Source organism: Crocodylus porosus, unplaced genomic scaffold, assembly GCF_001723895.1.
Source record: "Crocodylus porosus isolate Cpor-Errol unplaced genomic scaffold, CroPor_comp1, whole genome shotgun sequence".
NCBI lineage: Eukaryota > Metazoa > Chordata > Crocodylia > Crocodylidae > Crocodylus > Crocodylus porosus.
Window position 1 is genome coordinate 11922654 of NW_017728909.1, and position 21276 is coordinate 11943929.

A 21276-nucleotide genomic window follows, 5' to 3' on the forward strand; every position below is an offset into this window, starting at 1 on the left:
TCCCCAGGTGCAGCACCCTGCACTTGTCCTTGTTGAACCGCATCCTGTTCAGATCCGCCCACTTCTCCAACCTATCCAGGTCTGCCTGGATGCGGTCCCTGCCTGCCGGTGTATTCACTTTGCCCCACAGCTTGGTGTCATCAGCAAACTTGAGCAGGGTGCTCTCCACACCCTCGTCCAGGTCGCTAATGAAGATTTAGCAATTTACTTGGCCACCCCCACTGCTGAATCCGCCACTAGCTTTCTTGCACCTGGGGGTGGGCCCACACAGTCTGATTTGCCCCGGGCCCCACACCCTGCTCAGGTTGCCTCTGGGTGCATGTGGATGTGGTTGAGGTGGGTGTGTGCATGGGTATGGTGTGGGTGTAGTGTATGTGGAGGGTGTGGGATATGTGGTTGCGGGTATGGGGGACTTGGATGTCTGTGGGTATGGTGGGGCTGGGATGTGGGAGGGGTGGGTGCAATGTGGGGTGTGGGTTTATGTGCGGATCTGTGTGGGGGTTGCATATAGTTGGGGATGTGTGGGTGTGTGGGGTGTGTGTATGGATGTGCATGGGATGTATAGGACTGTTGGATGTGTGTGCGAGTATGGTGGGGTGAGACATGCGAGGGGGTGTGGGTGCATGTCTGGGGAAGTATAAGTGTGTGTGGGGTATGGGTATGGTGGTTGTGGATATGTGGGGGGGTGTAACTGGGGGTGCATGTGTGGTGTGGCTGGGGTGCATGTGCAGGTGTGGGGGGCTTCCTCCTGCCTGTTCTTTGTGGATGGTGGGGAGAGGGATCAGTGCCGCCTGCCTCGCTTATAGCACGCTGCAAAGGGCAGGAAAGCCGCTGCCGCCAGCGGGCAGCAAGAGAAGCCCCTAGGAGAGGGGAGGGGGGACAGGGAGCCAAGCCTGGCACCACCAGCTGTCCTGGTCTCTGTCCCACATCTGCCCAGCAGGGCTGAAGCTGAGCCTGCACTGGCTCCTGCTTCCATCCTACATGCCTGATCAACAGTGCTGCACCAAGTGCATGCTGGCTCCTGCTACTGCTACTGCTCCCATCGCACCTGCCTGTCCAGCGCCCACCTGCAAGGGCTTTGTGAGTAGCCAAGCTTCTTCATGCCCCCATCCCCACACACTCCTCTGCCGAGCCATGCACAAGCAGGACCAAAGCGAGCTGCAGGCAGAGCCCACCCCGCCCTCCTCAATGCTGCAGCTTCCCCACCCTACCGGCTGCCCAGAGCACTACAGCAGGGACAGGAGGAGTTGCTGGAGTCTTGGGGAGCCCAGCAGTTCCCTGTGCCTGCTGGCCAGGGCTGGTGCCTTCCAGGCAGGAGAGGCTGGGAGCGCAGCATGTGCTGTCCTAGGCATAAGAAGGTGGTATTTGACCCCATGCACAGCACAGCACAGCAGGGGCAGCCCCCAGCAGGGCAGCTACAATTAATTGGTGGGTGCCTGCCTGTGGGCTGTATCAAATCAGCAGGCACGCCAGCCAGATTTTTGCCCACCCCCACCTAAAGCCTGGCTAACTTCAGAGTCTAAACTTTGTCTCTCCCCTGTTCCCTACCACACAGGTATCTGTGGGCCCTGATCAAGCCACTTCTTAGCCTTCTCTTGAATAAACTAATTAGACCCTCACTATAAGGAATATTACCCATAACTCAAATCTTTCTTGTTCTCCTCTGAGCTCTGTAATTGTCCAACATTCAAATTAGGGATGTAAATACCTATTTAAAAATAATTGTTTAACCTCCCCTAATTATACTGGTTAAATGGTTAACCACTGGTTCAGATGGGGATACTGCTGGAAGTTGCTCCTGGGACCCTTTTGGGGGGGGGGGGCGGGAGGAGAAGAAGCGGTGACAAGCCCAGGCAGACAACACAGCCCTTGCTCTGGGAGGGAAGGAGCACCTGTGAAGGAGCAGCTAATTGCTTAATTGATGAGTCTTTAGGTTGCCTGTTGTTTTCTTCTTAGGCTAGGGTACTAGCTCCCCTCCCCTCCCCTCCCCTCCCTCCTGCCTGCCTGCCTGCTGGGATGCCTTGCATCTTTCCTTCCCCCTTTCCTGCCAGACTGGGTCACACAGAGCTAAACAATAACCAGTATGCTAACTCATTATCACTGGGTTTATATCAGTTAAATGATTAATTGTTTAACCTTTCACATCCCTTATTCAAACTGGACAGAGTATTCTAAGAAGGGTCTCAGCTAAGCTGTATACACAGGTGTGGGGAGGTGATACTCCACAGACTGCTTATACACCCATGGATCACACAGGATCTATCATTACCACCAAGATGTGACAAAAATCAGCTTATGGATGAAGAACAGCTGGCTCAGGATGAACCTGACCAAGGCAGAAGAAAGCATTTTGAAGAGATCCCAATGAAGACCAGTTTCCTTTGGTGGAAAGCATACATGAGTAATCAATTCAGTCTATATCTCAGGAGTATTCCTAGATACCTCCCTGATTAAGCTCTCGCAAAGCAACTTCTGCTTTCCACCATGTCTGGTTCTTAAGACTCCATCTCATCCTAGAAGAGAACGACGACTTTAGGTCAGGGGTGCTCACCCCACAGGCCAAAACAGGCTTGCGGAGCGGTTTCATTCAGCCCGCTGGACTCCCCACAAGTCTAAAAATTTGATGGTGGGGGAGTGGTGACCACTCCTCTGCTGCTACATTTCTGGATCCATGGTGAGTCCGGTAGGTCAGGTAGCATGGCCCTGTGTGCTAGACTGGGCATGTGGGGCTGGGGTGGCACAAGGCCCATTCTGGGCATAGGCAGTTCGGGGTCCAATCTGGGTGCCTGGGACCCAACTCCATGTACAGACCCCACAAGGGGCCTGACCCACTGACTGGTCCAGCACCACTCATTCAAAAGGCCAAGCACCAGCCGCCCTAGGTTATTCATGCCTTTAATCACCTACCATCTGAGCCACAGAAATGCAGAGTACTAGGCAGGAAGCCTTCAGTACTCAGGATCCTCCAACTAGTTCAGAAATCTGAAGCATGTCTCCTCAGCAGCACAGGCTTGGAGTGCTTGTGGTAGCCAATCTTTTGTTTGCAACTGCGGCTTCCTACAGAATATCAAGTTCAAGGTTTCAATCTTTATCTTTGAAGTGTTCTGCAGGTTGGACCCAGGGTGTCTAGAAGCCCCTTAAGCTCAAGGCAGAAAACTGTGTTGACAACACAGCTCTCTTGTGCCAGAAGAGCATTCTTGTATAATCAGGGAAGAACGTGTCTAGGCAAGAGGCAGAACTTTCCCCCAGGCCAGGCCAGGCCAACATGGTGTAAAACTCTTCCAGGAACCAAGGACCACCTAAACTCGCTACCTTCAGCTGTAAGTGCAAAGCACATTTCTTTGATCTCCCCTTCTCTAATGGAAGTACAGCAACAGATTATACAAGAAAGAGTTCCAAGATTAGCCTGCAACACGCTCTTGCTTTCTCTCCCAACAGTTATTGTCAGCTAGGGTGCTGTGGGACCCTGGAGTGCTGTGGGTTGCTACCCAATGTCAGCACTGTTACATGTGCAAACGTGATTCACAAGATAAACCCTTAAACTTCAGATAGGAAGCTACATGTTAAAAGCATTCTGACCTTTTATGTGCTTTCTGAGCTCTTTGCAAGAGATTAATGTCTCCATTATTTTTCTTTGAAAACCGAAGTGCCATTTCTGAGGGGTGCCTTGAGTCTACAAAGGTTGAGAACCATGGTCTACAGGATCCCACTGGAAGTTCACATTCAGCTGCTTATCTGCTGTTATCCCCAGCCTCTTTTCAGTATCACTGCATGCCATGACACAGCCTCTCACCTTGGAAGCATGACCTCCATGATTTGTTTTTAGATAAATGCAAGGTCCTATGTCTTTGTTAAACATTTGTTTAAATGAGTCCACCTTACCAAGCAATTGGGAGTGACCTAAATAGCTTGACCCGCTTATTATATACCACCAAATGCCTTTGTCATTTGCAAGATAAAACAGTACACACGTACTTCCAGGACATGGAAAAAGATAATAGCCAGCACTGGGTTTCTTCAAGGCTCCTCTAGAAGCACCTTTATTTCCCATCTGTTTTCTACACCCTTAATGCTGTGACTGAATCAAGCGCCCTGAAGTATCTTAAATATGCCAGTCCTTTTTCTCAGCTAAACTTCAATCTCATCAAAATGAAGGCAAGAAGGCAACAAGTTCGTTATTATGACGACGTCCTTGAATTCAAAACAGGAAGAGCTCAGTTTAAATATGAATCCTAACCACTGCCCTACCAACCCCTTTTTAAAAAGAACAGTCAGGTGACGTATTTATCCACATTGCTTCTCACATTGCCAGAGCCTGAATTACAACCCAACAGCCAAAAACCCCAGCCTCACTTCTGCCATAAATAAAACTGAAAAAGCAGAGATAGGATAAAAGGCACTGTCTGTATGCAATTAATTAGAAAGGGATTTTTAGAAATCCACGTTAAACAAATCTGTTCCAGGCTTTCTAGCATGTTGCATGAGAGTATTGCAAAATTTAGGTTCCGTTTTGCCAAGAAACGGAGGGCCCTTGTGTGTGTACATATATGAAACAGCATGTGAAAGACGGAAGTGATGAAAACTGCTTGAAATAGAGGGCTGCTTCTACCTTCCACAACAACACTTGCACCAAGGGGCCCACAAATTTCATGCCCACCTTTGTTAGACAACGGGCTTGACAACGACATGACATCATGGCAGCACAGGACAACGACATGACATCATGGCAGCACACACTGCAGCGCTCCCAGCAACACCTGCATGGAGGGAGCTGAGACCTCCCTCCCCTTCTCTTGCAAGCGCTCAAATCCCCCCCACATCAGGGAGGACAGTCTTTCAGTCGATACACATAATACTAGAGATTGTGCCTTTAAGCAAATACCTGATCTAGACACATCACCCAGGTAAAAATATCAATACCACCCCCCCAAGCGCTGAACTGATGGGTCCTAACCCTAACGTTACTTGCTCTCTGAAAAGAGCAAAAAATTGTGGTGGCGTTCATGTGTGGCCATGCTCCACCGCAATAACAAGGCTCATGGGGATGAGACACCATTACAGCTGATGCTATTTAAAGTGTGGGGCAGGCTTGCCAAAAAAAAAAAAAGGGGGAGGGGGGGAGGGAAAAATACCCAGCCATGTTTCTAGTGAACCAATTTCCAGAACCAAACCGGTGGTGACACCTTCGCCCCCAAAATTAGCCCCCATAACCGTGGGCAGCCTGCTTTTCTTCTCCCACCCTGCCCCACTGAGACAGGGGTCAAGGGCAGAGCGAGACATGCACACATAAAGGCAATGCACAGAGTCCCGTCCTGATCCGCGGTCGCCCCCCCCGGACGGCGTCCCCCTCTGGCTCCTTGGGGACAAGGGGAAAGGCAAAGAGAGGCTGTCAGGGGGGACATCAGGCAGCTGAGCCCAGTATTGGGGTGGGGGGAATGCCCCCCAAGCAGCAGCGTCTGCTCTGTGCCCCATGGGGGGCAGCCCCCCTCAGGCAAGGGAAGGCAGGGGGCAGCCCCCCTCCAAGTGGGGGAGTCAGGGGGCAGCCCCTCCCCCAGCTGGAGCTGCCCCTTTGACAGCCCCCACCAGCAAGATGGCGGCCGCCCCCAGCCAGGGGCAGAGCCCTGCCTTCGCGTCCCGGGCGCGGGGCAGCGGATCAATACCCGCCCGGCCCAGCAGCGGGGACGTTCCCCTGCAAGTATCGGGGCTTTTCCCGCGAGGAGCACTCACCATCGTGGCGGATGGCTCTGGATGCTGCCTGAGCCCCCTCCCCCAAGCGCCGCCGCCGCCTCCGCCGAGACCAAGGAGGACTGGAACAAGGCCAGAGCCGGCGAGATAGGGCGAGACCACAGAGAGGAGCTGGCGGCGGGCTAGAGTGCTCACTTCCCGCGCAGGACGGCGCTCGTGCTCCGCGCATGTCTATGGTGGGGAGCTGGGGGTACCCCATCTGCGCGTGGCTTGTGGTACCCCCCGGCCCCGCACTGCACCCTCCAGTGCCCAGCGCGGTCGCGTCCATTGCAGGGGTGGGGGGAGCCTCAGTCTCGGGTTATGTTCGATGGGTGCATCACACAGTCCAACAGAGCATCAGGATACTGTGCTGGGATAGATAGGAGGCCTAGATGGATGATACTAACATAATGCACCGTAAAAGAATGAATACTTGTTCTATTATGTGGGATCAACATGTGTCCTGTCTATTACAAAGGATCCTGCTTTATATTGGGATTAGATTAACATACCATGTGGTTACTGTTTGCTAGTAGACAATAATGCAGTCTCATATTTCATGCATAACCTGTTGTTATATAGGTAACAATGTTTATCATCAGTCATTTATTGTTAGAATCCATTATTGTGCCCTGGAGTCCAGATTGCAGACCACGACTTCTTCATGCAAGGGACTGTGCAAACAGGACGGAGGCAAGCCTTGCTGTAGTGAACTTACAATTGATGCAAATTTTGGTGCAAGTTTGTAGCCTTCTTTTATGATCTTAAGAGAGCAGAACAAACGGTTAGAAGCTTTTACTGGACTGTTGTTTCCAAGACTAGGGAAGAGTATAAAACCAACAACCCCTTTGCTTCCCCAAAGTACATTATTCTGTTCAGAACAGAGTTGGGGTAGAAGGAAAGTCAGAATTAGCAGAGAGAGAGGGTGAGTGTGTGTGTGTGTGTGTGTGTGTGTGTGTGTGTGAACTGCATAAAATTACATTGCTAATGTGAGTATATATTGCTAGTGTATATGTGTGTGTGTGTGTGTGTGTGTGTGTGTATATATATATATATATATATATATATATATTGGTAAACCTGACCTTCCTTCCACCCCAACTCTTCTAAACAGAATCTCTCTCTCTCTCGAAGTAAACCTGATTTTTTTTATCAAAATCTTTTTATTAAAAAAAGTTGTTGAAATATGTCATTACTAAAACTTGATGGCATTTAGAACATTCTTTTTTAAATGATCCTTTTTAAAAATGAGAAGCCATTTTGGCTAAAACTTGTTCAAAAGTTGTGCTTAGAGTGAGAACTGGACGATGCAAATTTCAATGCTCGGTGCTAATTATTGCTCCACCTGCCTTGACAGAAGTGCTCCGATTTAATGATGAAAAAATAGATGCCTCTATATCAGGGGTGGTTAACATGCGGCTCACCAGGCCATTCTATCTGGCCTGTAGGGCTCCTAAAAAATTTAGAAAATTAATATTTGTCTGCTCCTGGCTGCCTGTCATGCAGCCCTTGATTGCTTGCCAAAACTCAGTAAGTGGCCCTCTGCCTGAAATAATTGCCTGCCCCTGCTCTATATGTAACTCATCTTGAATTATTCAGTTACTGAGATAATCCCAGATCTTTATTATCTGAAATTCATGTGCATTTCCCTGCTTTGGGGAGCATGTTAGGGCTGAGGATCACCTATAAATGTTCAGATGTTTAAGGATCTGAATTTGGAGGGAAGGTGGAGGGTGAGGAACGTCCGTGTGTCTGTGCTTTTAAAAAGTTATGGAAGTTTCTGGTGTTTTCACAACATTTCTCCTGAATCTCAAGAAAATTCTCACAAATCCAGTGATGTATTTGGTAGCCATGTTGGTCTGAGACAAAAATAAATGCAAAACTCTAAAGCTCTTAGTTCAGAGATGATACATTTTATTAGACCAACACAGCTACCAAATACACCCCTGGAACATGAAAGATGCTGAATTTTAGCCCATTTTGGAATTATAAACTTCATTGCTAAACAACAAAGAAAGATTTCTACACCTCCCTGGCTTTCTGCCATCTGACACCACCAGAGAAGAAATCCTGTCTTATCTGCACAAAACTGAGCAACTCGCACAAAGCGACTCTTCTGGACCCAGAAGAACAGACGTCCACCTTAAGCTTCCTCTGTGCAAAATGAAGTTTATTTTCTACCCATGGGGACTTTTTGCCATCTTTAGTTTCCCTCAGCCTGAAGAACGGCGCATGTGCCCAAAAGCTTGCAAAGAAAGATCATTTTGTTTTGCAATTTCTTAGTTGGCCTAATGAAAGGTATCATCTCTGAACCAAGAGGTTTAGAGTTTTGCACCACAAATTCTGTTTAAAGTTTGTACTTTTCACAAAATAAAAGAACAATCCAAGTGAAATGAGTGTGGGGTGTTGGGAGGGTGCCAGCAGTGTGAGCAGGGGTAGATGATGCTGTAGGTAAAAGCTGGAGAGGAGATGGAAAAAAAAGGGTAGTGGAAGAGCAGCTGTCAAGCAACAGGTAGCATCTAGTGTCAGCAACAAGCTGGAAACCTACAAGCTGCGACCTGATGCTTCCTGATTATTCTGCGCTCTACACCTCCCCACTCCCCAACTGTTGTAGATGTTTGCTGGAGGAGTTGCTTTTTTTTTCATTTATATTATAATAACACCAAGGTACCTCTTTCATTGTGCTTTGTTAGCACGATAGATCCAATATAAAACTAAAAGCCAAAGCCTGCTGCAAAGATTTTTACCATGCAAGTAGGTCATAGCCATGCAATCCAAATGGCCTTTAACAAGAATTTTAGATGCAGCATTTCATTATATATATTAGTGGCTTCCCAGGACAGTTTCAATTCTTGGAAAAATGTTAGTTGACTGATGCAGTACAACCTGCAGGGGGAGATAAAAACATTGCTTTGATACTGCATTGCTTTGATCCAGCAAATACAGTGGAATGAGGCTTTCTTTAAACTTTGGTGGTATAGAGGTGGATTTGATCTGTTTGCTTGCTTTGAACAGATAGATGGACTCCAGAGACCATAGCTGTCAGTTAGTTAAAAAAAATCTTAAGTAGGTTAAATAAGTTCAGTTTCCCTGTAGGTCCCACGAAGACACCCTATTGCTTTTGAACGATTGTTTTATTTTATTAAAGATGCTAAAATATTAGCAGCAGTTTACAGTTGTTAATGTATTCTATCCACAAATATCCTTTACGTATGTTAATGAATTCAGCTGTGAAGCACAATGTGCCTGAAGCTCTTTACCTAATCCTGAAATATTGCAGCCGGTGGGGTGAAATATGACAGCTGACTGAAAACTGCGAAGCAGTATTACACCGGAAATGTAAGATAGGAGAATAAGAATACAGTATCCAGTGCATTATGGAATCTAGTGTCCTTAGAGGAATAGGACTGGAAGGGCTCTTCAGAAGGTCACCTAGTCTAATTCCCTGCTCGTTGCAGGCATGTTTTTGTCTAATCTGCACTCAAAAGTAGTAATGGAGGGCACTTTTACATGTGCTCCGCCACGTTCTGATTAAAAGTGCATGCTGCAGTGTCTCGTGTATTCAGCGTCCCACATTTCAAAACGGCAGGGGAGTGATTTAACTAAAACATGTCAAATGAGCTTTAGTTAAAGTGCCCCTGCCATCATTTTGAAAACGTGGGACGCTGAATACACAAGACACTGTGGGCATTTAAAATTAGGGTGGCTCCTGAGAGCTGCTGTAATTAAAATCATAGGTGACTCGTAGGAGGGGTACGGGGGGCCGCATGCCCTGCCCGAGATTGGCCAACTCCAGCTTCTGCAGGCATCCACTGCTCGCCACCCCCCACTGCCGACACCGCCGCCAGCTTTTGCGGGTGGTTGCTGATCGCCGCTCACAGCCCCTGGCTGCCGACACTGGCTTCTGTGGGCGGTCGCCGCTTGCCACCAACACTGCTGACACTGTCGTCCAAAAATTTTGCCCCTCCCCCCCAGTCTTGGTAGGCACCAGTTGTTCATGATTAAAATGACCTCTGCACCCGGGAGCATGTCCACAACCTCACTAGCTAATCTGTTCCTGTGCTTAATCACTCTCACACTTAGGAAGCTCTTAATAGCCAACTTAAATCTCCCTTGCTGCAGTTTAACACTTTCCTACTGGGCCTGCCCCTTGCAGACGCAGAGAAATGGTTGACCATTGCCATCCTCTTTAAAACTGTTACTAAGTTGCCCTCAGTCATCTCTTGACAAAATTATCTCAGTCCTTTCGACTTATCTCCGTATGTCATTTTATCAATACCTCTCTTCTCCCCTGCACCCTTACCAGTCTGTCCACATACTTCTTGAGGTGTGGTGTCCAAAACTGGGCATGAGGTTTCTCCAATGCTGAATGGAGTGGGATGGCAGAATTGCTTCCCCTGATTTGCACGTGTCAGTCCTTTTAATACACCCCAGGATGCTATTCATTTATTACAATTTGCAATAATATTTCATTCATTCAGAAGTGGATGTGTTATACCTTGACTATAGCAAGGCTTTTGACACTTTCTCCCATGATATTCTCATTGACAAGCTAAGGAGATGCAGCCTAGGCAAAAGTACTGTAAGGTAGATACATAACTAGTTGGATCAGCATGCTCAATGATTGGTAATCATAGCTCAATGTCTAGATGGAAAGAGGTATGGAGCTGGGTTCCTCAGAGGTCTGTCTTGGGTCTGGTTTTGTTTAATACCTTTATTAATGATTTGGATGATGGGATTGAGTGCACACTCAGTAACTTGGCAAATGACATCAACTTGAGTGGAGTTACAGGCATTCTGGAAAATAGGACTAGGCTCCTGAATGACCTAAATAGACTGATTTGCGATCAACCAGATGAGATTCAACAAGGACAAGTGCAAAGTCCTGAACATGGGATGGGATATTTGTATGTACAAACACAGGCTGAGGAATGATTGGCTAGGTAAAAATTCTGCAGAAAAAGACCTGGGGGCTACAGTAGCCCATAAGCTGAATATGAGCCAACAGTGAGCTTGTTGCAAAAAAAAAGCCAAAAGAATACTGGGTTGTAGTAACAGGAGGGTCACTTGCAAATCAAAGGAAGCGATTCTGCTTTATTTGCCATTCATGAGGCCTCACCTGGAGTTTTGTGTCCAATTTTAGGCCCCACACTTCAAGAAGGATGTGGACAGTTTGGAAGAAGTCCAATGGAGAGCAATGAAATATGATTAGAGGTCTATGAAGTGTGGCTCAGGAGGAAAGACTGAAAGAACTAGGGTTATATAATCTGGGGAAGAGAAGACTGCAGGGAGATTTGATAACAGTCTGCAGACACCTAAGGGGCAAGTGCAAGGAGGATGGAGATGGACATTTCTCTATGTCTAAAGGGGACAGAATTAGGAGCAATAGTCTCAAACTGCAGCGATGAAAATTTAGGTTTGAGATTAGAAAGAACTTTCCGACTATGAGGATGGTCAAGCACTGGAACCAGCTGCATACAGAAGTTGTGGCATTTCCGTCCCTGAAGCAGATTAGATAGACACTTGGCTGTGATGGTGTAGTTGGGAATGATTTTGTCTTAAGCAGCAGGCAGGACTAGATCACCTCATGCAGTTTCTTCCAGCCTTATTTTCCTATGATCCTGTGCTCCATTGCAAACCCACATGCTCTGATATGGTATTTCAGCCCAATGAGTCATTTTCCAACTTGTATTTGTATATTTGATTGCTCCAAATAGAACTTTGCGCTCGTCCTTACTGAATTTCACCCTATTTTTCCCCCAACTTTTCTAGGTCCTCGTGGGCACATCTATATGAGACGTTTACTGTGGAGTTGCCTAATTAGCTCCACAGTAAACCTCTTAGCGTCTACATCAGGGGTAGGCAATGTTCTTTGGCCAGTGCCGAAAAGCGCCACAATGCCTACCTTGGAAGGTGCTGGAGTGCCGGCATGGCAGCAACACAAAATGAGGGCAGGGGGTACATGGCAGGATGCCCTGCTTGGTTTATATGAATAATATCTAACCTGTTCATTCCCTGCTCGAGGCTGACTGTCTGCCTCCCTGTGCTTGCTGCTGACTGTACTTGTGATCAGGTCGTTGATCTTATTATGAAGATTGATGTAACAAGGCATTGAACACTTCAGCCTTCTCTTCATTTTTCCATTACTGGCACCTTTCTCCCCTTTAATAAGGGACTTTCATTTCCTTGGTTGTCCTCTCACTTCTAATATATTCATTATATGCTACGTATTATATGTAGGCATCTACCTAAATCACGCTGGCAGTGCACTGCGCAGCAGCTCCTTTAATCTTGCTCTTTTCAATCCCTCTGCGCTGATTGGCCCCCAGGATCCCTGCTGCTTGTCCCTGATTAGCTGAGAGCCAAAAACCATGGTTTTAAACATGCCATGGTTTTTGCCTCCTGGCTAATCAGGAGCAATGGATGGGGTCTCTGGGACCCCGTCTCAGTCAGCAGTGGTGGGAGGGTATGCAGTGAAGACAGCAAGATTAAACGAGCTCCTTCACAGCACACTTCCAGCGTGATTTAGGTAGATCCTTAATTATATGCCTTTTGTTGCCTTTTATGTGTCTTGATAGCTGTCTCTCAATTTGTGCCTTGTATTCTCTTCTTGTTCTTGGCAATAAGGCCAAGTTTCCTTTTTTTGTAAGATTTCTTTTTCAAGTTCCAAGTCAAGGAAGAATTAACTCTTTCAGTAAATAACCCCTTCCTGTATCTTTCCTGCACAGCATGAGTTTTTGTGCCCTTAAGGTAAGCACAGTGCTCTCTGATCTCCTGGCTCACTGCAACTGAAACCACCAATAAACCCGTTTGACTGACCAAAGTCCTTCAGCTGCAGGAGAAGATGAAGGGGTTGCTGCCATTCAGCATCCATGACTTACACATCCCTTAAATACCCATCCCACTTCCCTGCACCGCAGGAAATCTGATCACGTGCTTTGATGCAAACTCTTTTTGCATGAAAGCTTATTTTCCCCGATTACAGTGTCGTGAAGAACAGACACCAGGCAGCTTCCTTTAATCAACCTGGTCATGTCACAGCAGCAGGGAAGAGCACTGTCGGTCTATACTGATGTAATGTGTGCAGTGTGTAGTGCAGTGCATGGTGTGCACCGAAAATGCGGTATGAGTGTGTGACAGAAAGGGAGCAGCCTTGGGCAGGCATGCTGACCGACCGAGAAATACAAATCCCAGAGACACCGGGAAGCAGGAAGTGGAAGTGACGAGAAATGTGCAGAGCCCTGTTGCTGGACTGCAAAGTTCAGGAGACCGTGGGGCAGCAGGAAGAGGAGGGGGATCTCTGAGTCCGGGCTGGCTACCTGCAAGGACTCCTGGGGGTGATGCTGGCTACCTGCAAGGACTCCTGCTGGGCTGAACTGGAGGGGAGAGAAACCAGATGAACCACAGACCGACGGCACACAAGCCCCAACCTACAGACCTGCACAGAGCGACTCTGGACTACAGGCTGGTTCCTGGGGGTATCCCCAGAGGTGGGCAGGGGACTCTATGTGCTGAATGTATGTACCCCAGCGGTACGGACCACCCCCTGTTCGTTGGCCCTCGAAGTGTACGCTGTTATACTTTGCGTGCCTATTAGGGCTGTGCGAAGCTTCAGTAGCTGATTCGATTAGGAGGAGATTCGGCCCGATTTGGCGGCCAAATGTCTGAATCTGAATTGAATCGGGAGACCTATCAAAAGGTCCAGATCAAATCAGAAGCCTTTGAATCAATTTGGAGAGATTCGGAGAGATCTGGAGATTCGGAAGGCTTGCAGCAAACAGAAACGGAGAAGAGGGAGGGGGATGGGGTGATCTTTCACATATGGAAAAGGCTGAGAGGGGGTAGTGTAGTGTGGGATCATTTTGAGGTGACAGATGATCCCAGGTATGCTACCTGCCAGCACTGCCAAAGGAAGATCAGCCGGGGCAAGGAAGTGAAACACTTCGCCACCACGGCAATGCTGCTGCATCTCAAGAGGAAGCACCCCCTTGCCCTTGTTCCTCCTCAGCCTGGCACTAGTGGGAGCGTGCCCAAAAAGAAGTCCCCCTCTTGCTCCAAAGCCCCTGTCCCCAAGAAGCACAGGCTGGCCACCCTGGAGCGGTGGGGGAAAGGCGGGCACGCAGAGGGGCGCGTTCCCAAGGCGAGCGAGCTCACCCAGACCATCGGGGAGATGCTTGCTCTGGATGGCCAGCCCTTCTCCTTTGTTGAACGTCCAGGGTTTAGGCAGCTCATGGCGCTCATGGCCCCATCGTACCAAGTGCCCACATGCACTACTTTCAGCAGGACGGTGGTGCCCTCCCTGTATGAGGCATGCAGGGAGTACTTGAGGGAGGAGCTGCGCAAGGCGGGTCCGCAGGTAGTCTTGCACTTCACCTCGGACATCTGGAGCAGCCGGGGTGGAGATCATGCGTACCTCTCCCTCACAGGGCACTGGTGCGATCAGTCAGGGCGTCGATGGGCTCTCCTTCAAGCCGAGGTGCTGGATGAGTCCCACACGGCAAGGGACATCATGGAGGCCATGAACCACATGGTGCAAGGGTGGCTCGTTGGGCAGGGCGAGCTCACCCGTGGGTTCATGGTTACCGACAATGGGGCCAATATGGTCAAGGCGGTGTGTGATGCCAACTTTGTTGGCATCTGTTGTGTGGCACACAGGTTCCACCTCATAGTCAGGGACGCCTTGGAGGGGGACAGGGCTGCCGGTGGCAGCGCCAGCACCACCAGCAAGCTCATTTCCAAATGCAGGAAGTTGGCAGGCTATTTCCACCAGAGCATCAAGGGGGGCAAAATGCTGCAGGAAAAACAGGCCGAGCTGAGCATCCCGCAGCACAAAATCATGCTGGATGTGGAGACTCGGTGGAGCTCCACATACCTGATGCTGGAAAGGCTGGTGGAACAACAGAAGGCCATCCATGAAATGGCTTTGCTTGAGGAGCTTGGGATCAGCGGCCCCCTTCACAAAATGGAGTGGGATACCATCTCCCAGATCTTGGTGGTCCTCAAACCATTCCTCGAGGCCACCGAAAGCCTCAGTGCCGGAGATGCCCTCCTTAGCCAGGTGATCCCTGTAGTGAAGGAGCTTGAGAATCGAATGGAGAAGTTCCAGGGGATCGATGCTCCTGGCTGGGGCCGGCCGCTGTCACCAGACGTGCAGGCACTGGTGAGGCGGATGAAGGAGGGCATCAGGCGATGGCTGGATCCCTTGCGGTCCAGTACGGTCCACGTGCTGGCCGCCATGTGTGACCCAAGGGTGAAGGGGAGCGTCTGCAGCAGCCAAACCCTTGATCACTGGACAGAGGTGCTGGTGAACAGAGTCAGGGAGGCAGAAGGGCAGAGGCAGGGGGATGTGGACGAGGGGGATCCACTTTCCCGTGCCAGCACTCCAGCCACCAGCCAACCTCCTCCACCACAGCCGCTGCCAATGTGGGCCAAGGGCGTGGCTTCAATGTTGGGGTCCAGAGGCACCAGACCCCACCATCAGGCAGGTAGCGCGGAGGCCTCGGTGACTATCTATCTCGACGAGGACGTGGAGCCGCTGGACTGTGACCCCTTGGCCTATTGGGCAACCCGCAGCCAGATGTGGCCAGATCTGGCCACGGTTGCCCGCGAACACCTGTCCTGTCCGCCGGCCAGCGTGCCAAGCGAGAGGGTGTTCAGCATTGCTGGGGATGTTGTGACACCCCACCGCACCTGCTTGGATCCTGGTCTGGTGGAGCAGCTGGCGTTCTTGAAAGTGAACCTCCCGCTGCTGGGGTTCCCCAAGCTCCCGGTGCAGACGGAGTGAGTGCCGCCTTCCTCGCTCCGTGCCGCTTTGCTTTTTTTTTTTTTTGCTTTCCGAAACTTGTGGTGCACTTTCACAGAAGCCCCTGCACCACTCTGTCCGAAACCTGGCAGGCCTCATGCCCGCACAAACGGCTGCCATCCCTGCTGTTTTCATCCCGCTCTGCCTTAATACACACAAGTGATGCAAGTTTTGCTTTCAGCAGTTTGAGATGCACTTTCACAGAAATCCCGAATCTGTCTCCTTGAAACTTGGCAGGCTTCATGCCCTCAGAAGGGGCGACCATCCCTGCCGTTTTCATTTGAATCTGCCAAAAAATGGCAAAGTTATAGGTATTTTAGTGATTCCCCATTATAGTCTGTGACTGAATCTCCGAACTGGCACCAAATCTCCAAATCCAAATCCAATCAGGACAGTGATTCAAATCACCGAATTGAATCACTGTTCCTCCAGATCGGCTGAATCCAAAGCAAATACTTGCTGCTTCGCACAGGCCTAATGCCTATGTACTTGTATTTGTCGCTTCCCATTGGCCTGTTGGCCTGTGACTAACCCCTAAGACACTCGATATAAAGTAAATCTGGCTGTAGTGATTGTGCCTGACACTGCAGGGGTTTATTATACTGGTGGGAGCGGTGGTCACGGGCCATAAGGCACTGGGCAAACTGTTGTATTGAGTGCATAGTTTTGTCATTGTGTGGGCTTTGAGCAGGGGGAGAGGGAGAAGCGCCCCTCATGGGGAGGGGAGACACACAAACCCCATCTCCCGGTCGAAGGTTCATATTCAATCCTGCACCGTATAGTGGGAAACAACAAGAGTGGGACATCTAGCATGCACAGTTTGAACTGGCAGCTAAGGTAAATGAATGGGACGAGGCTGGCAAGCTAGACTTCCTAGGTCTGCTACTTCAGGGAAGGCTGGGGCAGTCTGCTAGTGGCCTCAGCAGTGAAACCAAGCAGGACCACAAATGCTTAACAGAGGCCCTCAGGGAAGCTTTTGAACCAGCTGCAGATCCTGGCTGGGCTAGTATGACTTTCAGTACAGTACCCGAGTAAGGGCACCCAATAAGTTGGTCCAGGACTTTGGCTTAGTGCTCAGAAAATTGGCCATAAAGTCTTTCCCACAGTTTAGCTCAGACGTACATGACACACTGGCCTGGGACCATTTCATTGAACACACTTGCAATGGGGAGATAAAGGCTCAGCTTTGGCTGGGAAGACCCAAGAGCCTTGAGACGGCCATACACCTTGGAGCTGGCAAGGGCAGATGTGAGGCCCAAGTCCCAAAGGCAATGAGGCCAGAGTACGTGTACATACTAAAGAAGATGAGCCAGCAGTGCACACCCTGACCCCAAAACTGCCAGTCCTGCAAGCAATAATGGAGACTATGCAGAAACTTAAGGGTGGAATGGAGAAACTCCACCAACTCTGGAAAGTCGGGGCCCAAACAGACGTGGCAGTGGGGGCCCGCCTAGACCATGGCAGCTGCGGTTACAATAAGAGACTGATGGTGGGCGCTGGCACTGTGGTGGCCGTGACCATTTCTGGAGGCACTGTCCTGAGAGAAGGTGGCGTCCCAGGTAGGGAAACTGAGGCAGGCAATGGAGAAGTGCCCATCCACTGCTGATACACCCTGAGGCCCACAGGAGAGTCTAGTAGTCGTTGGGTCCGCAGGTTTGGGGTATTACCTGGAAGGAAAGTTAGGAGAGGTCCCTTGCTAATTTATCATAGATTCAGGTGCCCAGGTACTGCTTGCACATCGCCGAGTATGCGCACAAGCTAGAACTGGGACAAAAAGGGACCTACGACCCTGTCGCCTCGTAGTCAAGGCAGCCAATAGAGAAACACTCCCAATCCTGGGGGAGTGGGGTACGACCATCTGCTCCCAAGACCTGCAGCTTCCATGCACATTCCTTGTATTGAAAGACGCCAGGCAAGGCGCCTCGTTGGGAAGCGACCTCCGAAGACAATTCCAAGTCACCAGAAATGTTGCTGACTCTTCCTGTTCCTTGCTGGGACAACGTTTTCCCCTGTATACTACAGAGAGTCAAACTGAAGTGTGTGAAATAGTAGTGAAGGAGAGTTGGACAGTACCTCCTAGACGTGAAATGATGATCATGGGCAGATTGAAGAGATGGTGCCACAAGGAGGAGGAAGGAGCGTTTGTTTGAACCTAAGCCTAAGAAGGAATTGGGGCTCCTGGTGGGAACTAGTCCATCACATATGTGACCTTTTGGAGATTACTAAAACCTGCACCACTCCCTATTACCCCCGGTCTGATGGACTAGTGGAGAGGTTCAACCGCACGCTAGTTGGCATGCTATCTTTTCTGATTCAAGATAACCAGACAACATGGGATGAGGTACTCCCATATGTCATGACAGCCTACCAGAGCCCACCAGCATACACACCATACGTGGTGTGGCAGGAGATTTGTCTGCCTGTTGATGTTGTCTCTGAGACAAACGTGTCGGAAGAATTCAACAATCTTTTGGAAGACTTTACAAAAGTGGCAGGGTACCTCAGCTCCATTAGCCATGCTGTTAGGACACATCAGGCTACAGCTGCACAAAGGCAAAGAGAGCGCTATGACCTCAGGCAGGTGTACGAGCCAGGGGAGCTGGTGTGTGTAGGGAACGAAACGAGGCAGCGGGGTCAGTGCTGGAAGCTCTGCAAGAAGTTCAGTGGTCCCTATACAGCTGTCAAGAAATTGTCGGCAGTGCTATATGAGCTGGTGAACAGGACCAGTGGACAAATGTTGGTAGTGTGCTATAATTGGATGAAACCCTATACATGCACATGGAACAGAGACCCTGGACCTACAAGGGGGCTAGGAAGGCCTGTTCATCAACAACCAAGACACCTGCCACTAAGCCACTACCAGAGGCCTCCTAATCAAACTACCACCAATACAGCCCCAAATACATCCAATGGTGTGCTGCCAGAGGGTGCTCCTAGGTCAGAGCCGGTTGGGTGGGACCCATGGCCTGCAGGGGATGACGATAGTGAAGAGGAGTGGGTGGGGAGTAGGGAAGGTCAGACCTGGGTATGACGAAAAGTGCCCACAACCCACTAGAGCCAGTGGGTGCTCCTGAATGCCCAGGCAGACCACAGAGGGAGTGGAGACCCCCCAGGTGGCTTAGTGATTACATGGCATGACCCGAGTAGGATGCGGGGGCGCAGCAAGCTAAAAGGGGGGGCAGTGTAATGTATGCATTGTGTACTGTAATGCATTGTGTGCACTGAAAATGTGTTATGAGTGTGTGACCGAAGGGGAGCAACCTTGCGGAGGCGTGCTGACCGACCAAAGAGTACAAATCCCAGAGGCACCTGGAAGTAGGAAGTGACAAAAAATGTGCAGAGCCCTGCTCCTGGACTGCAAATCTTGGAGGACCTTGGGGGCAGCAGGAAGAGGCAGGGGAGCTTTCTGAGCCCGGGCTGAATACATACCGGAGCTGCTGGTGCTGGCCCGGGCGGAACTGGAGGGGAGAGAAACCTCAGCACAGGACAGATGAACCACAGACCGACGGCACAGGACCTACGGACCCTGCACAGAGCGACTCGGGGCTAAAGGCTGGTTCTTGGGGGCATCCCTAGAGGTGGGCAAGGGGCTCTATGTGCTGAATGTATGTACCCCAGCAGTATGGACCACTACCTGTTTGTTTGTTGGCCCTTGAAGTGTATGTTGTTATACTTTGGATGCCTATGTACTTGTATTTGTCCCTTCCCGTTGGCCTGTGACCCTAACCCCTAAGACACTCGACATAAAGTAAATCCCTCACTGGCTGTCGTGATTGTGCCTGACACTGCAGGGGTTTGTTACACTGAAGAATCATGCAACATTCATCTAAATTCTTTTACTTGGGCTGAAATTCAGCCATGTGCAGAGGTCTAGGGCAAAGCCAGTGTGCCACTTGAGTCATTTAAGCCCATATTTTACAGTCAGGTACCAAGCTAGTTTTCTAAGATAAAATTCTTAAGCAAAAAGTTTTGGAAATGACAAAGTATGAGTCACAATTCCATTTATTATTTATAATCCCACTGCATCTGTCACAGAGCGCTGTTTCGAAAGAGTTGATGGCCTTTTAAGAAAACCAGCTTTTTTTTCTTAATGCCTGCTGCATACATGGCTCTCAGATCTGAATGTGTGCACGCTGCACGCCTGGTGTTCAGAAGTGATTCTATAAATACCATCGTAAATTAGATTTTTTTTCCTTTATGGCTTCATACATTTTGTAAATATGAAATGTTCCTTTATAGCTTATATGAAGCTTTGAAGGAAAACAGACCTTGCACAAAACCATGTGAGTCTGTAAAATATTTTCTAAATTAGCAGGCTCCACTTGTTAATTTTGCCATGTCTTTTGATTTGTACAGCCTTACAAAAATTGCCCTACAAGCTGCTAGTCATTCCTCTTGCTCCTTTTTTTTTTGTAAGTGTATTTTTTTATAGTGCCCGTGATGCCTCTTTCTTTGCTCTTTCTTTTGGAAAATAAACTTCAGCCAACTTCACAGAGTTGCACAGGCATAAAATTCATGCCTGTGCAAATGACCAAACACAAAGCCTGTCCACCGCTCAGGCCTCACTTTAGGGGCTTTTGTGATAACTTCAGTGATGCTTAAGTCTTGCGGCTGAGTTTGCATTTCATCTTGACTCTCAGTTAAGGTGGTGTGAAAATGAAGCGGTTCCGCTGATTTAGTCTGAATTTACAGCAACGTTAGAGCAAAATGCAGCTTGCTCTGTGGAAAAATGGAGGCATCAGGACTCATGAAAGAGTATGAAACTGGTTTATCCAGTGTTGGATACAGAAAAAGCAGCACTCCTTATCATGGTACTGGGTAGACTCGGGGAGCAGATAATCAGATCTCGGGTCTGTGGAGGTTGTTGGTGTTAAGAGGAGGAAGACAGATTCTGTAACAAAAAAAGCAGTGTTTGAGAAGAAGCAGTGGTGACCAGGGCTGACTGCATGCTCCACTGCTCACGGTTCTGCAAATGTCGTGTTTTATTTTCACTTGGGTCCATTCTCACATATGCCCTTGCTCTCACTAAGGGGCTGAGACCTGTTGAGCTCAATTCTGCTCTCTGTGCCATCCATGTAAATCTGGAGTGAATCGATGCATTGAACTCCGGTTCACGTGTAACTTGGGATTTACATGGGTGTCATTGAGCAGAATATCTCAGCCAACAAAATACTCCCCCAATAATTCTGTAAATCAAAAAATGATTAATTTCTTGGGGTATCTTTTTTAACTATAGACTGACTGCAAACAGTTCTCTGCAAATATTGTTGTGACTTACTGTGGTTGGTTGAGGATATTGCACAATACTGCTTCTGTTTCCTGATTGGATGAATGTGCAAGAACTTCTAACCCTGACTCTTGCACACAGAAGTAAGGTGAGGGATTTTCAGGAGGACGTTCTCCTTGCTAACTTGACTTTGTTCTTGTTGAGATCAATGTGAGTTTGGCTGTTACTGACTTGATAGAATTGGAGTCTGGCTCAAAAACACAGCTTCTGAAAGGTCCAGCTCTAAAAATGTACGTTCTGCCAACACTACCCACGTACTTTCTAAACCCATGTTCTGTGAACATTTGTGCCAGTAGCGCACAGTGCTTTGAGTGTTTGCCCAAAACAAATACAAAATGGATGTGAACATGGATGACACAAACTCATTCTGAGATGAAGGTTGGTTAAGGTACTGGACTTAGACTTGGAAAACGAATCTCAGACTTTCTGTGTGACTGTAAGCTACTAAGTCTCTCTGACATAT

The 21276-nt window shown here is 49.0% G+C and overlaps 1 protein-coding gene across 1 annotated transcript in view; it reads right to left on the minus strand.

The window, feature by feature from the left end:
- Nucleotides 1-5913, minus strand: part of LOC109307743 (elongation factor 2-like) — a 28680-nt gene extending 22767 nt beyond the window's left edge. The window contains exon 1 of the mRNA XM_019531802.1: nt 5728-5913. Coding sequence (XP_019387347.1) covers nt 5728-5730 — 3 coding nt within the window. The 5' untranslated portion in view covers nt 5731-5913. The remainder of the gene's footprint in view (nt 1-5727) is intronic.
- Nucleotides 5914-21276: the final 15363 nt, after the last annotated feature.